This window comes from Gallus gallus, chromosome 1 (genome assembly GCF_016699485.2).
Source record: "Gallus gallus isolate bGalGal1 chromosome 1, bGalGal1.mat.broiler.GRCg7b, whole genome shotgun sequence".
NCBI lineage: Eukaryota > Metazoa > Chordata > Aves > Galliformes > Phasianidae > Gallus > Gallus gallus.
This window is the reverse complement of record NC_052532.1, coordinates 167,057,776-167,073,928: the sequence shown is the minus strand read 5'-3', so window position 1 is coordinate 167,073,928 and position 16,153 is coordinate 167,057,776. Positions and strand designations below refer to the sequence as shown.

The window sequence follows — 16,153 nt, the reverse complement described above, 5'->3', positions numbered from 1 at the left end:
CTTAACACACATTAACATACTGATCTTCTTGATCTCTGACTGTTGGGACCTTCTTTGAGGGGAATCAAACAGGGTGGTTTTCACACTTTAAGCTTGCTGGGACAGGAGGAGTTTCTAGAACAATTTTTTGGAGGCACTTCATACATTTGCTGCTGAGGTGGAGCTCATATCTGATACCCCTCCTGGCAGTATTGGTGTTGCATTCTGAATACAGCCACATCTTTTCTGCTCACAAGGTATTTACTTCTGCCCTTTCGCATTATCAACAGCCATCAATGTGCTCATTTCTGACTTCTGCTTTGGGGGTTATATGTTAGGCATAGTTCTTCTTCTCAGGACACATAGGAACTCAGCACAGGATACTGAAGCTTTACCAAGCAACCCAAGAAATAAACAATAGAACACAGCACATACTCCTGTTTCAGTTTCTGTTCCATGCTAGCTGCAGTCTTTCCCTGAAATTAAGATGTACTGAAATTGTTGAAAATCATCCTGTAGTACATGGCTTGTCTTGTGGATTGGGAGATACTTCCATTTTTTATTTTTATTTTTTGGTAGATTCCTTCTACAGAAATGAACTGTTCATGAACACAAATTACCAGTTTACAGGAACGAAGAATTTGAGTGTTATAAGTCTTTGAACTCAGTGCTCTGCTACCAGAGCCATATATATCAGATAATGTCTGGGACTATTCTCCTGTCCCAGTTCCTCATTTTTTCTCTAACTACACACGCTGGCTTCACAGTGTTTCCTTATCAAGCAGAAAATGCAGTGTCAGTGTGTACTTGAGGCCTATCACTATGGGACACTTGGTGCCCTTCCTGGCATTTTGTGGTTGATAGTGGACCCTAGTTTCTACACTCAAATGAGAGGTCAAATACTCTTCTTGTTTTAATGGATTGTTTATTCAGAGCAGGTTTTACAGAAAACATTCTTTGTTTTCTTCATTGTTCTTTCCTCCAGACTGGAAGAAAAACAATCCTGACTGAAAATGATGTTTTCCTTTCTGGGAGTTGAACACTTACAAAGATTAATTAGAGACTATCAAAGCTGGTGAGCTGAAAGTATCAAAATGTGACAGCAGATAAGAGCATCTGCCAAGGAATTTACAACTCTTGATTTTGCTCAGGGTATTATTTACACAAAACTGATCACAGATTTTAGAGAAAACAGCTTGCTCAGGAAACAGTGTCAAAACAGGCTCATGTTAAAGATCGTGACTTGGGAAATCAGGAGATTTCCTTCCTTACCCTGGCACTCTCTGTGGGAGGTCAGTAAGAGTATGACAAGTCCTAATCTAGGTATAGCTAATTGCCCCAGCAAAGGCAGTACAACAGAGGGGTGTGGTAGAAAAGTAGATTACTGCTCCACTTCAGATATGTCAATAGAGGAGAGTTAAGTAGAGCTCATGGCCATCCTCATACTTCCCGGTAGAAATACCACCGAAGAAAGGGTGGAAGGAAAGTGTTTGCTGAGGGAGAGGTAACTGCCTACATTGTTATTTAGCCATCTGTGCATTATCAGAAGTGTGCAGAGGCAGTTACTGAGATGTATGCACAGAGACAATGGGGCTAATTCACCCTCAAACCCTTCCAGTTTTGTAGCAGAGGCCTACTGTTTTACAGCAGTCAGAAGTACACTTGCTTAGAGTTATAGTAGAACTTCATGACTGGTTTCTAAGTTCACCAGACAAAATCCTACTCAAAATACAGGCTTGACAAGCAAAGCAACGTTTTGGCTTATCAGAAATGCATTCCTGATTATTCAGGTTTTAAGCAACATGCTCTACACTCCCAGTGTTCCATGGAAAGACACACTGCACGTAACTGCATCGGAAAACATTAAATGCATTTAAAAACGGAGTTGCTCATTTCTGTACACAACGTAAGGCAAATACTTGCACCAACTTGAAGCCAAGGCCACTTGTTAAGTGTTTCACTCGTCCTCTGAACCTCTATCCGCACAAAAATTTGGACAGCAAAACAATCCTCTGGCACAGACTTCAAGAAAATAAAATAAAAAATGATAGATGAGAGCAGATCGAGAGTGAAAAGGAGAACGGCAAAGGTAATATAGAAAAGAGACTGTAAAGTAAATAAAACCAAGTGGTAGAGACAACCCAGAAAGGCGTCTTGCTTTTTAGCAATTTTCAAAAAACCCAGATGTCTAATTCAGAAAATTGGTCTAGACAGGACTGCTGGCAACTTCCTGCATCTGTGAATCTTACTGGTCACGTTATCTTACAGAAACTCAGAGAAGTGACTTTTCTTTTTTTAAGAGAAAAGGAAAGGGATATTTAACATCGGCTGAAAAGAGATCCCCAGAGAAAACATAACACTAAAGCAATCCAAATGAACAGGTACAAGAGCACACTTGCACTAAAATTTCAAAAACAGAGAACCAAAAAGGGAAAAAAAGTCATAAAAACCTCTTAACTTTGATTAAAATATTCTGCTTCTCTTAACTTAAGAGTATTTAGGAAAGGTGGAAGAAACAAATCACCACTTAGAATGAAAATACTGAAGTATATGCAATTTTCATCAGTAAACCCACAAGTTTAAAACACAGTAATTTACTTACACAAGCAGAAAGTTCTTTCAACCTCTTGAAAGTTATCATCTGATGTAAGCACACATTGCCAGCTTTATATATCTTACATCTCACAGTCAGTCCTGCAGCTGATTTGCACAAAGTGGAAATTCCTATTCTAAGTAAGATCAGAGTGGGAACCTGTATTTCTTCTTCATTATGAGACCCTGCTCTGTTGCTGTCACTGTGCACAGGAAATAAAAAACGGCACTGAAAAGCACCGCTGTGATTCAGTGCCTGGCTAGCGCTAACCCCGGAAGCAGCATTAACCCTGCCATGAAACCCACTTCTGTCATCACACCTAATGCATTAGCATTGCACAACCTCGGATTCAGAGATGCATGGCGCCCAAGAGCAGAACAAGAATACAAAGAAGTTAAGGCAGCGCTTGTGCAGACCGAGAGGTTCCTCTTCTAAGGGACATGTGAGGCAAGGCACACGTAGCTGCACGTTCCAGCCAAGGATTTGGCAGTCAGTCAAGAAAAAGCATATTCAGCAGGACTCAGGGGTTACGAGAGGCCAACCCTCAGCCACAGCCTGCAACATGGAAGGCAGCTTCGCTTTGGAGTAGAGTCCGTGTGTTTGGACAGGACAATGCAGTGGTCAAAAGGCAAGTGGGGCAATGAGGAATTTGTATCAGGGTTGTTCCAAGCCATTTGGCAATAAATGTATTTTCTCAGCTGTGTTAAAATCAGTCATAGCAGATAAGTATGTGGCAACTGAAGAAACAGACCAAAAAAAAAAAAAAAAAAAAAAAAAGCAAGAGAGAGAAAGAAAATATTTTTTTTCCATGAACAGAGGAATTTGGGAAGTCTGATTTCCTACACATTGCTCTCCTGCTCTCCTGTGACTCCTGTGCCTCCTTTCCCACCAGATGCCAGACACTCCTTCGGGGTCCTCTGCCATTTCTCCTCCCTTTTTCCTTCCAGCACACATTGGGCAGAGGTAGGAGAGCTCAACTCTCCCATTTTTCTGTCCCAAAGGAAGCTGAGGTGGCTGTCTCCCCCTTCAAGTATCCAGGTACCTGTTTTCATGTTGTTTGCAGATAATAGGTATATTTGAGGCTTTCAGACCACTGTCATACATGGATGAAGTAGGATATGGCATAAAAATTAACAGGGTGAGTTGGCAGGGAGACCAACAAAACCACTTCCTTTCCTTCAATCAGACTAAGGAAAGGAAAGAAAAACAAACACCAAAAACACTACAATTACTAGGGTTACTTTCAGTGCATAGTGCTGAAAAGGGGTAAAGAAAAGGCTAGAAAACAGCCAAGATACACAATGTCAGGATACAGACAACAAATTGGTGTTACTGCTCCAGCTGATGTGTTACATTCAGCTTCCACCACCGCAAAAACAAAAGGATGAAATAAACAGCTCATGGGCACAGATGAGCTATTAAACTATAAAAATGGGGGGGTTTAAGGTGAAAACTATTTCCCCTGGAGTTCAGAGGAATCTACGTGGCTGTGAGACAAGACTGTACGTTAAGGAATGGTTGGCACTCTCTGGCGGATGGTAGGCCGCGCTTTGGGCGGGAAGGGGCAGCCAGGGCTGAGGCGGCTGTTGTGTGGTGCTGAGGGGTGGGCAGCACAGCGAGAATGTTTCCTGAGGGGTTGGGGCAGGCTTGTTTGGTGTTGGGGGTGTGAAGATGCTTGGGGTGCAGAGTAGAGGGGAGAAGTGACGGTTGGCTGGCCAGCAGTGGTGACAGCCCTAAAAGCAGATGGTAAAAGTGGTTTTCTAGTCAAGACTACTAATTTTCAGGCACAGTTCATCCATTTTACATTGAAGATATTAGTCCTGAACCTACACTGTAAGCCTCATTGCACATTTTCTTCAGAGTTTGGCATCACTTTCAACCACAACACAGTATTTCTCCATTAATGTCTTCTATCTGAAGCGAGACAAAGATAAAAATGCTTTATAGTCAGTATTTTTTTTTTTTTTGTAGGTTTTTTTTTGGTCTTAAACTAAGAATAGTTTAATAAATAACACACAGTTGCCATATAGTAATGGCAATGATGTAAATATCCAGACTGAATATAAAGGTGTGCTCTAAAGACCATTTAGGATTGCTGTATTAAAAGACTAAGGACCTGCAGAGAAGCCAGAAAAAACACTGATACTTCATTGTATAATATGCCGGAAGAAAGAGTTCTAATTCCCCGTCACTGGCTTTGAGCATCCACCCACTGGTCTACAAACAAAACAAAACTGTGTGTATATAATTGTGTGTATGCAACCAAACAAGATTTCCCACAGGAAAGTCCTTATTACTGTTCTCTTACATTAACAGGAAATAAAACGATGATAAGACAATTTGTTTCTGTTTTCACAGGATCACAGAATGGTTGGATTGGAAGGGACATTAAAGCCCATCCAATTCCAACCCCAGCCACTGTGGACAGTGCCACCCACCAGCTCAGGCTGCTCAGGGCCCCATCCAACCTGGACTTGAATGTCTTCAGGGATGGGGCACCCACAGCTTCTCTGGGCAGCTGTGCCAGTGCCTCACTGCCCTTTTATGTCCTTTATAGATCATTCCTTTTGTCTGAAATGGCTAAGGAGAATTATCCTTCACTAACTGAAGTTGTAAAACAAGTTGCTGAGCAGCAGCATTTACAGTCAGCAGAGATAGAAAAAAACAAAATCATTCTTTTTCAATTGCAGGTAAGAAGCCTTCTTTAGAGTAGCTTAATTCATTTAATTTATTCATTAGATATGGATGTATTCTGATGAAAAAGACATAAACGTGTTTGATTTTTTTTTCCAGGTGTTTGCATTTAAGTGTAAGCTGTTCAGTTCCTCTCTGTGGTGTTTAGCCCTTGCCAAAACTGTATGTGTATCATTTATAAGGCTGCTCCTTAGCTTAGAGCAAGTTACAGCAGTAGCATTTCTTTAATGTTATTTTGAAGATAAAACATTGAAATAGGCATCCTACAAAATACTCCATTTCAACTTAGAGTTTATTGCATTTATCCCAGTGATTTCTTGAAAAATGAATGGAAGAGGAAAAAAAAAGAAAAAAAGGAGATTTTGAGAGCATCACTTTGGTAGATTTGCTAAAGACTGTTATTTCTTTTTCTTATCATACAGAATTTCTTTTTTCATACAGGCTGTTTTTAATTTGCATGTGTAATAGGTGTCCTAAAGAGTCATTAAATACCAAATTTATCTATCTATCTATCTATCTATCTATCTATCTATCTATCTATCGAGAGGTCTGGAGTACAAGTCTTATGAGGAGCAACTGAGGGAGCTGGGATTGTTCAGTCCAGAGAAGAGGAGGCTCAGGGGAGACCTCATTGCACTCTACAACTTCCTGAAGGGAAGTTGTGATGAGGAGGGGTTTGGCCTCTTCTCCCAGGCAACAAACAGGACCCGAGGAAATGGCCACAAGTTGTACCAGAGGAGGTTTAGGTTAGACATAAGGAAATTTTTTTTCTCTCAGAGAGTGGTCAGGCACTGGAATGGCCTGCCCAGGGAGGTGGTGGAGTCGCCATCCCTGGCAGTGTTCAAGAGGCATCTGGATGAGGAGCTACGAGATATGGTTTAGTGGCTTGTGGTAGCAATGGTAATAGGAGGACGGTTGGACTAGATGATCTTGTAGGTCCTTTCCAACCTTCAGATTCTATGATTCTATGATTCTCTCTATTTGGTAGAATATTGAATATGTGTAGTTTTCCCGAAGACTTTTCATTCCCTTTCTAATTTCATTTCATTTCCATTCATTTCATTTCATTTCCATTCTAATCTCTCACAGAATTTGTTAAGCTTCCAGTTGTCACTTATGCTTTGAGACCAAATGTCTGTTGAGAGGCAAACATTTAAGTCTGAGGAAACCCACAGTATTGTTCAGGCATTTTTAAGTGTTAGTGAATACAAAATGGAGATCTTACGATGGCATCTGCGAATAGCTGTACAACTAAAATAATTGATGTTTGAGTTTCTGCACAAGGATCATTTCTCAGAAGGAGCAGTGGATGGTTGGACTAGATGATCTTAGAGGTCTTTTCCAATCTTGATGATTCTATGATGCCTCTGTGACTTTTATTGGTTAGGAATGGGTAATTGGCCAAACCTTGCAGGAAGTTTTCTCTTACTGTACTGTAATATGCTATGATTATGTTGTAACAATTAATTTTTGATCAAGCAATTTAAACAAGAGTTTCAGTTTTCAAAAACTGACAGAACTTCAGAATCCTAGATAATTAATTCAGCTCATTTCTTCCTCTCCACCATCTTTTTTCTTTCCAAAAATCCCCCCCTGCAAACCCTTGGAAATTCCATACAAAGATTACTATTAGCAGAACAAGGTTAAATAATTAGGAACTGAATGCAGAAGTGCTTTTTCGTCTTTCAGTCTATTCCCACTTGTATGTGTCCCATAAGACACGTAAAATGGTGATTCCCAAAACTGAAGATCTTTTCCATTAAAATTTTCTGTTTTCCTATACTCAGTAAATGGTAGCAGAGATACCAATCCTGCTAAACCTATAACCCAGGTGTACTGTAAGTTATGCTGAAACATTTTCTTTTTAAGAGCTGACAGTGTCTTATTAGATTCAAAACACTGAATAGGAGACTTCATAGCATTCGTAATGCTTCCATTAGGGAAAAGATAATAGGCAGCATCAATCACAGTGCAAAATTCTCTGTCCTAATACACAGTTACTGGCTGTTACCTAGGGTGGGATTCATCACAGCCATCTTGCATCACCTGCAAATCATATGTTAAGCCCATATTAGTCATCTAGGCTTCCTCTAGTCAGCGAAAAGAGACAAACATTTCTGTGGCAGTGATTGAGCCCTCCCATCTTATGATGGGATGATGTAGTACTGGTTCCTGGAATTGTTCGCTTCTCATCAGTGAGGAGACATAGAAGCCCTTGTAGGGCTAGGTGCCTATTTCTTAAAGGTTTAAAAATAGCTGACATTAATCCTTCACTCAGATATTACAGTGATGAAGTCAGGATAAAGTCTTCAGTAGAACAGGCTAGTTAATCTCCCTCATCCCAAATACCCATCTGTGTGTTTGTATCTGTGTATCTAAGTGTGTTTTTAGCACCATGCGGTTTTAGTCTGATTTGGACTAAACCAGTTTCTATCTCTAAAAACATTAAGATTGCATTTGATCCTATGTAATTTAAAGTGATTTGAAGCATACCTTACTTCATATTTTAGACTCAATTTAAGGATGAAAGTCTAAAATAGCATTCCTCCATCATGTCTCTAAGGTGATGATTCTGTGATTTCACGAAATGTATCCCTGATTATCTTCCAGTCAAACACATTTAAAGAAGTGAAAAATAATCTTGTGATCAATAGATTTGAATTACAGTGTTTAACAAGATACCTGACGTCCTCTCAAATAAAAATATTCTTAAGCAAGTGCTGACATGTTTTACAGGTTAGATATCAGGAACTAGAAAAAGAAATGGATTCTATTATGTTAGAAATGAAGACAGCAGAAAGGGAAATATATCTGCAAGATGATGCCATACAAGTGACGAAGTATCACTGTGAAAGCCTAGAAGCTGAAGTAGGAGCCCTATATGCTGAAAATATGAAGCTGAGGTTTGATACGGAAACAATACAGGAAGAATATGAGATGACATCTGCAAGAAATAGCAAATACCGGGAAAAAATAAAGGCTCATAAAAGTCTCTTTTGGGAGATGGAAAGTAAAATGCCCATTGTGATTGAGCTTGCTAAAAAGAAAGCTATTGTTACAGAGCTGAGGGCAAAGAAAGAAGAGTTAATGAGTGACCTCCAGAATCCAGAAGGCTCTGCTATAAAGCAAGTGCAGGTATTGTATTTCCTCATTGATTCATTTCTTTTCCTGTGCAGCAATTTTGGCGCAGTTTAACTGATACGATTATTTTGTCTAATAACTCTACATCCATGATGAACTGACTAGGGGAATAAAGATTCATTTAAAATGATGAATTAATGGAAGAAAATAAGTCATCAGCTGCAGTAAAAAAATCATCAGCCCCAGTAACCGGTATATTATCGTAGAGTTCATTCTCTGTAATTGAATGATCTCAGTTATGAAAATATTACAGGGTTGTTAATTAAAATATATCATTGCCAAGTGATTATGTGGTTAGTTGGATAAAGTTAAATGCATACTCTTTATAATTCTGTGGAATGCTGCCATGACGTTACACTTTTCATGTAACATCACTGCATTCATTTAATTTTCTTCTTAGGGAGCAAACCACAGCTGAACCAACAGGAAGTAGATTTGATAAGAGGGTGATAGAAAGGAGGAGATAAGAAACATTAAATTGGTTTTGGTGTTCTAGTCTAATGTTGTTGTTTTTGAGTGTAATTGCAAGAATCATTAACACCCCCCCCCCGCCCCCCCCAAACCAAAAAAAGCTGGAAGTTCCCACCACAAAGATTTGCTAATATATGAGCAAACGCATGAAGGTGAAATGAAGTCACAAACTGAAACTCCAACACAACTTGCAATGTTGAAAATGCAGTATTACTCTATTCAAGTAAAAGGATGAAATTTTTTTATGCAAGAAATTTTTGAAATCCCAATAAAATAAAGACCATTAACATTGTAATTCTCATGAGAAAGAAAAAAATTCTCTCATTTTGCAGTAAATGTTACATGATTTTGAAAAAAAAAATAGATTTAAAACAGGATTATAAGCATCCAAATGAGTTCAGATTTCTGTGTTGTAGTTTCTTGCATACGTCAGACCAAGAGTGCATCTTTTAAAATACATAAAACCATTGATTCAGGTTGGCTATTAGAAAAATTTCTTCCCTGAAAGAGCAGTCAGGTGCTGGAATGGGCTGCCCAGAGAGGTGGTTGAGTCACTGATCCTGGAGGTGTTCAAGGATCATTTGGATGTCGTACTGAGGGGCGTGGCTTAGTGGGGGAATATTGGTGGTAGGTGGACAGCTGGACTGGATGATCTTGGAGGTCTTTTCCAACTTTGGGGATTCTATGATTCTATAATATTCTTAATTACTATTTTAATTATTTTTAATTATTAATTTCTTATTATTTGAATGTGAAATTATATATTACAGATCTTCAACTCATTTTTATTAATTAAATGAGACTATTAAACGGTGAGTAGATATACTGTGCAACGTTTCAAAGGAGGGGATTTCTCTATCTTAACTTAAATCTGCAGGAAGAAATTGCACTTATAAAACAGGAAATCACATCAGTGAAGGATTTCATCAATAAAAAAACAGATTTGCTGGAAGAAATTAAAAAAGCACACGCTAAGCTTAGAAAAGAAATTGAGGTGAGTCATTTTAATAAAATGTAATTGCAGTTCTCTGGCAGAATGTAGATAGTACAGATGAAGTTTGAAGTACTTGACGCATGGTTGCTAGTCATGCATTATTCAAGTACATACAGTAACTATACTATCTTAAATTCTTGATACTGCTAATCTCTCTGACGCCCAGATCTTCACTGGGTTCATGAGAAAAAGTTAAGAACATTTTTTCTTAAGTCTTCTAAGAAAGACTTAAGCTGTAGATTGCGTCTGAGAAGAGGCCACTGAATTATAGTAAAGAGAAGTACATTTTATTTCTGCAATACTTTTGAAATATTTTAATTCTCACTGCTGACTCAATTATTCATGATTTGTCTCCTCGCTTCTGATACCTCATCAATGGGAGAATCAATTGCACCAAAAAACGGCTTCCCAGTGATTCTCCCTAATTCGAGTTACATTAAATTAGGGATAACACAGGAGCTCCTAATTAGCTGCCAAGATAAAATTCTGATAGATAGTTTAGCCCTTCTCTTTTTTGGAAACTAAACTGAATTTTAATGGTTTGTTCCACACTAAAATAATTTGTATGTCTGGAAAGTTTTTGGTTTGGAAGTTTCACATCATTTGTCTTTTTAATTCAAATAAATTCCACAAAATGTGATGATCAAAGCCTGATAATGTAAGGATTAACTGAACTGAGGTTACCTCTGTTGCCCACTGTAAAAAGCAGGAGGAAAAAAGAATAATTTTTCAATTGATGGAGAACAGCAGAGAATTTTTAAACTACAGAGCAAAGCACAGCTACTTTAGTATAGGTCTCTGCTATTCAGCATCTGAAAAATATTTTATTACCAAGGCAACGGCTTCTTAACAAAGTTCTCTAAACCCATAGCAAAATTAGGCAGCCTAAAAATAACGTTCTGCTCTGTTATCAAAACCACTTTAATTAAGTAGAGAAGGTTAACATACTTTTCAATTTGGATTATAAAATCTTTGTGTCTCAGAAGCAAGCAGGATTAAAAATCAAGTGGTTCAGGGTATTATTTTCTATTAAGAGTTCTCCGGAAAACAGTCCAGCTTTTTGTATATAAAGTGACAATGGACAAGCAGAAACATTAATGCCCAGCAGTCCTCAGCACAACCCAGGAAAGAATACGCAGTGCAAGCATGTGAATAAAGGAAGACACTGGAGACGTGGACGAAGTCCCACTGAGCTGCAAGGATGGGATTCAGCTCAAGACACTTGAAAGTGCTTGAGTCAGACTGGTCCCCATTATAATCAGTGGAGATGTAGTCAGTCCAGCTGACGCAGTCTAGAGGTCAACGCAGTTGGCCAAATGTAGCTGCTTACAGTAGGGTGCATTGCATAATCCAGTCTTTGTAGACTTTTATACTATATATTGGCTAGGTTTCTATTGATCAAAACAAGAATGTAGAACAGGTCACACATATACCTCAGAAGCTAGCTGTTAGTCTGCAAACTGATCACACCTCACGCCTTCAGAGTTTGTCATAGTACTTTTACATCTTGTATGGGTTTTCACCTTCTAACCATGTTTATGTTAACAGTAACTGACCTCCTCTCATTGGTTTAAAGAGAGAACGTAAGCTGCCATGTTTTGGAGCTTCCAGGTAAAGGAAAACATCATATCTGAGTACTGATTTGTTTTTTTTCTGTGGAACAGTACCTGAATTCAGCAATGATTTTAAGTCCTTATCTAAGTCTTACTCCATCCCTGGAGGCGTTCAAGGCCAGGCTGGATGGGGCTCTGGGCAGCCTGATCTGTAAGAAATTTAAAGACATGGGAAGTCACTGTCAATGCAGTAGTTCTGTTGCACCTGTATGCCATCATGGATGTTTAATACAATGTAATAATGTTTCGTTTAGCTGGAACAAGAATGTATTACCACTCATACATCATTCAAATTACGCCGAGGCCAAATTTTCATTAAGTGAAATTTCATTAAGTATATTTTCATTTTTATTGCAATGAATGTTTCCCACTTTTACACTTCAGAAAGCAAATCTCCAAAGGATTGTCTGTGACAGCGGTACTTCTCAGTGGGGGCAAAACTGATCTGGTACTGCATTGTTGACAGGTTTGCCTTTCTAAAAAAAACCCAAAAACCATTTTTCTAAGTGCATTCTAATAGTGAAGATGCTACTGTGGCCATCTAGACTACTTCATTCGTATTCTTATACCCCCAAAACGCTCATTCTTTCTCACTTCTTACCCTGAAACATGGAATGTTCCATGTACAAAGCCTTGCCACAGCTCTAAGATACTCACTCATGATTTTTCAGGTGGGATTTACGTTGTTAAACATCTGTAGAGCAGGTATCAACATTAAACTAGTCACCTCAGCTCTTGGTGGGAAACAGCTTTTATTTTTGCTTTCCTAAAGGGGAGAAAGAGGTATGATTGATATTTTCCCAAAGCAGGTAAATACGGTAAATTAGATCAATGGCTTCTTAAATGTGTCTGTGTTTTTTCAGTATCTGTATAGTCAGCATGGAATGGCACAGTTGCATGTCAGAATCGACACATTCAGTTAAGCAAACAAAATAAATAAAGCTCTGTATATACTGCTTTACTTTTGAAACACTTTTGAAGTGCATTTTATTCTACTTTTTTAGGTACAGAATAAAAGATACGATGCTATTCTGAAACGTTTGCACTGTCAGCTGAACAAGCTGCATTCAAATAAAAGACAATGGCACTGGAACATTCAGCAGATGGAGAAGAAGGCAGAAGAACTCAGAAAGTGTCTTGGAGAAGTGGAGTTGCAGATTAACATCTAAAACAAACCTGATAAAGCTATAATGCAATACAGTGTGGGTAATCTTTTCCAGGCAGGGTAGGGTTTTTTTTTGTTATTACTTTGTTGGTTTGGGTTTTTTGGGAGCAAATACTACGGACAGTAATGTAGCCCAATACCTGCACCAAAGCTAGGTGATTTCTTTTGTTCTTTTTTCAATTATTATTAAAAATTAAATTAAATTAAATTAATCTCAATCTAATATCTTTGGAATATCATTTTTTTCCTTTTTAATTTTTTAATTTTTTTTTAATTATTTCCTTCTTCCCTCTGTAGCCACAAGTTGTTGAGGAAGAAAGACATTACCATTTCCAGGTGTATGTGCCAATTTTACTTTAAAAAGTAATGTAAAGCCAATCAAATAAGATTTGATTTCTTTTTATTTTATTTAGATCTCTGAAGACTGAGACCTACATATTTTTTTCCTCCAGAAAAATTAGTCTTAGTATACAATTGTATTCTTGGGATACCAAAGCTCTGATGGCCAGTATTTTGTTGTATGGGAAATTCATATAGATAATATTACAACCTGTTTGCCATTTGACTGCTAGAACGTCCTCACATGGGGAAAAGTGGTCATAGGCTTTCCAGCTATAAGAGGCATAGGAACAAGTATACTCAGATGAAACCTTCACATAGTCCAACTCGTCCAAGTGGTCAAATATATGTTTCCCCAGTAGCTAACAAAGAGGAATGAATAGGTGAGGAGAGTACTGCAAACAGCACTTAAAATGGAACAACTTACTATCTAGAGACAGTAAACATTGATTATAGATCACTGATAACAGAAGAACTTGGAGCATAGAGGATATTAACCAAGTAGCCATCGAACACTAAGTGCTCAATACTGGGTAAGATCATCCTTAACCTAAGTGACCACCAGTGACTGCTATTAAAATAGTGAACAGTAGACATTTTTCTTTGCCTCGTTTTTGTTATGTGCTTGCCATTTGTGGAATTTACAGTACTTTGTCTACTCATATACTTAAGGTATTAGTTCTGGCTGGTTGTGACCAGAGACATTTATCTGTTATATGAAAGTAGGTAGCTTTTTATTTGGAGTACTGTCTTACATACTTTAGATTTGTCTTTATGCCTGAATATAGGATGAAGATTTTAGCAAATGAGGTGTTTTCTGTTAAAACTGTTAAACTGCCCATGTGTTGTCAGTGTGGGAAAGCAAAGTTTAAAATGCAATACTGTTACTGATTTTCGTAGGACATTCATATACATATATATGTATATATATATATATATATATATATATGTTTTCCCTTCCACATCTTTTTAACCATTTTAGTATCATTTAACAAAGGTGAACATGCAAATTGCATGTAATACTCCACTCCTATTGGTACTACATGCTCGTCCTACACAGACCTACCTATTGTCCAAAGCCCAAAGTTTCTAATTCTTCGTTTTGTTCTGTATCTTCCAAGAAAGCTCATGGTTTTATCTACCAGGGTCCTAATCAACTTAATGGATCTCAGCTTTTAAAGGTGTTTCTCAGCTTTCTTGCCGTAAGATAGAAATTGAAGCATTCATTTTGCTGTGTATGTCTATGCTATATGTAACTGTTCTGTTCTCATTTTTGTGTCATTAACACATTACACTAGAACTAAGTTTATCTTATATTCCATGCCAAATAAAAATGCCAGTTTTGGCCCAAATAAAACTACCTCCAGTTTTACTGTGAGTATTCCATTTATGTGTTGGATCATCTTTAACAAGCATTTGTGGAAATGTGTTAGCCAGTCCTTAATCATAGAATCATAAAATGGCCTGGGTTGAAAAGGACCACAATGATCATCTAGTTTCAACTCCTCTGCTATGTGCAGGGTCGCCAATCGCTAGACCAGGCTACCCAGAGCCACATCCAGCCTGGTCCTGAATGCTTCCAGGGATGGGACATCCACAACCTCCTTGGGCAACGTGTTCCAGTGTGTCACCACCTTATGTGTGAAAAATAATGATCCTTCCACAGGGATGTTTTGCTGATGCTTTTATGACCATATAGAGTATGAACCAATGTGGTATGTTAGGAAGTCCACCATGTTGCAAAAAGTCTGTTCCAACTCTGAAATAATTTATTTCAGGATATTGTTGTTACTGACATCTCACATCACCATCACATTTAAAGGCCATTTATAGGCTCTTATCCCACGTAAACACACCATTTGTGTGTCTAACTCAACTACCTTGACACATAGGCTTATTTCATTTCTTATCTTTGAAGCTTTTATTGTCCTCTGTCCCTCACCAAACTTGTAGAAGTTTAGTCACCAAGTGCAGCTGAAATCTGCATTTGGTTGTTTAATGTGCTAAGAATCAGATTATACAGGATGAAAACATTTTGCATGCTTCTGATTGAATAGAACTGCATATCCCAGAGTACTTCAATATTTTCCCACATGCAGCATTTCAAATTTAGAATTATAATATATAACAGGTAGATAATAAAAATAAGAAAGGCATAAACATTTTACTAGCGAATTCTACTTAATCAGGAGAAAACTCATCAGGGAAAAAAAACTCAACTGAGATGGGGAAATAAAAATTAATGGGCTCCCTAAACTTTTAGCATTCTGTACAAGACATGAAAAAGAGAATATATTCAGCTTTTTATACAATTGCTTGATTCTAGCAAATCCTGGCAGCCTGCTGAGGCATGTTTTTCTCAGTACAATGGTGTTGAACAGTAGTAGGTTGATCTCAGGGCATTTTTTTTTTTTCTCTTAGCAAGCAAACACAAACGGTAGGAGAATGATTTATGATTTTTGGGGAATAGCTCAGTAAGTGTACTTTATGTACAGCTCCCAGCACAGAAGCATGCTGCCAAGCCCATATCAGTAATCTCTGAGGGTGGGTGTGGGAGTAAGGCACGAACCTGGGGCGTTAGTGCTCTGCAGGCAATAGCAAGAGGAGTGACTGCTCACTCTGAACAGCAAAACAAACAGCAAAAAGCAGCAGAGAGGCTAATAGTGTGGGAAAACTTACCAACCAATGAGTCCTACCAACTGTTGATAGATTCCAATGATAATGTGTAAACAAGTAGGAAAATACCACGGAAACTCCATGCTCAACCGCCTTTTGACACGTGTCAAAGCATGGCACGTGATGCAGCAATATGTACTGATGAGTGGTAAAGAAAAGGATTTCCCCACTCTGCCAGCTGCCACTCTACATGAAACCCTTTCACGTGTCGTAACAGCCTCTGATGCCGAAGAAGAGGAAGTGTGTCAGAAAATGAAAAAATAGTGGTTAAGATCTCTGTTCCTGTCAAGTCTACATTCAGCATACAACATGAAAAGGAAAGTGAGTTGGAGATAGATAGACACCAACGTTATGTTACTTTGCCTCCAGTGCAGAGCTTGCTTTGATCATCAGAGTAGCACAGGCACTTTCAGAGAGCCATGTGCATGAGCATGTGACAGTCTATAATGCATGCCATTCTTCTGTTGGTCATATATGATGCGGTAGGG

The 16,153-nt window shown here is 38.3% G+C and overlaps 2 protein-coding genes across 18 annotated transcripts in view; one reads left to right on the top strand and one right to left on the bottom strand.

Annotated features, from left to right (window-relative positions):
• LACC1 (LACC1 laccase domain containing 1) overlaps positions 1-15,770 on the bottom strand; it is a 45,611-nt gene extending 29,841 nt beyond the window's left edge. For 5 of the 12 annotated variants that reach the window (XM_040657783.2, XM_040657825.2, XM_025146793.3 and 2 more), the window contains exons 1-3: positions 15,669-15,770; positions 12,143-12,251; positions 11,540-11,634 (exon numbers count right to left, since the gene is read on the bottom strand). The gene's annotated coding sequence lies outside the window, so the exon portion shown is untranslated. Of the gene's footprint in view, positions 1-2,581; positions 2,765-11,539; positions 11,635-12,142; positions 12,252-15,668 lie in introns of those variants that run through there. The other 7 variants (XM_040657805.2, XM_040657874.2, XM_040657849.2 and 4 more) reach the window with 3 other exon arrangements.
• On the top strand, positions 2,910-14,371 carry CCDC122 (coiled-coil domain containing 122). 6 transcript variants are annotated; one of them, XM_040657928.2, is made up of 5 exons: positions 3,375-3,610; positions 5,130-5,262; positions 8,003-8,401; positions 9,756-9,872; positions 12,490-14,371. In XM_040657928.2, exons 2-5 carry the CDS (start codon positions 5,149-5,151, stop codon positions 12,652-12,654), a joined length of 795 nt encoding a protein of 264 aa, XP_040513862.1. In that variant the 5' UTR covers positions 3,375-3,610; positions 5,130-5,148; the 3' UTR covers positions 12,655-14,371. The 6 variants fall into 6 exon arrangements, with proteins under 6 accessions (XP_046754725.1, XP_040513862.1, XP_040513842.1 ...); XM_040657908.1 differs by lacking the exon at positions 3,375-3,610 and adding an exon at positions 3,891-4,318 and having other exon boundaries at positions 12,490-14,344; XM_040657917.1 differs by lacking the exon at positions 3,375-3,610 and adding an exon at positions 3,891-4,405 and having other exon boundaries at positions 12,490-14,344.
• Positions 15,771-16,153: the final 383 nt, after the last annotated feature.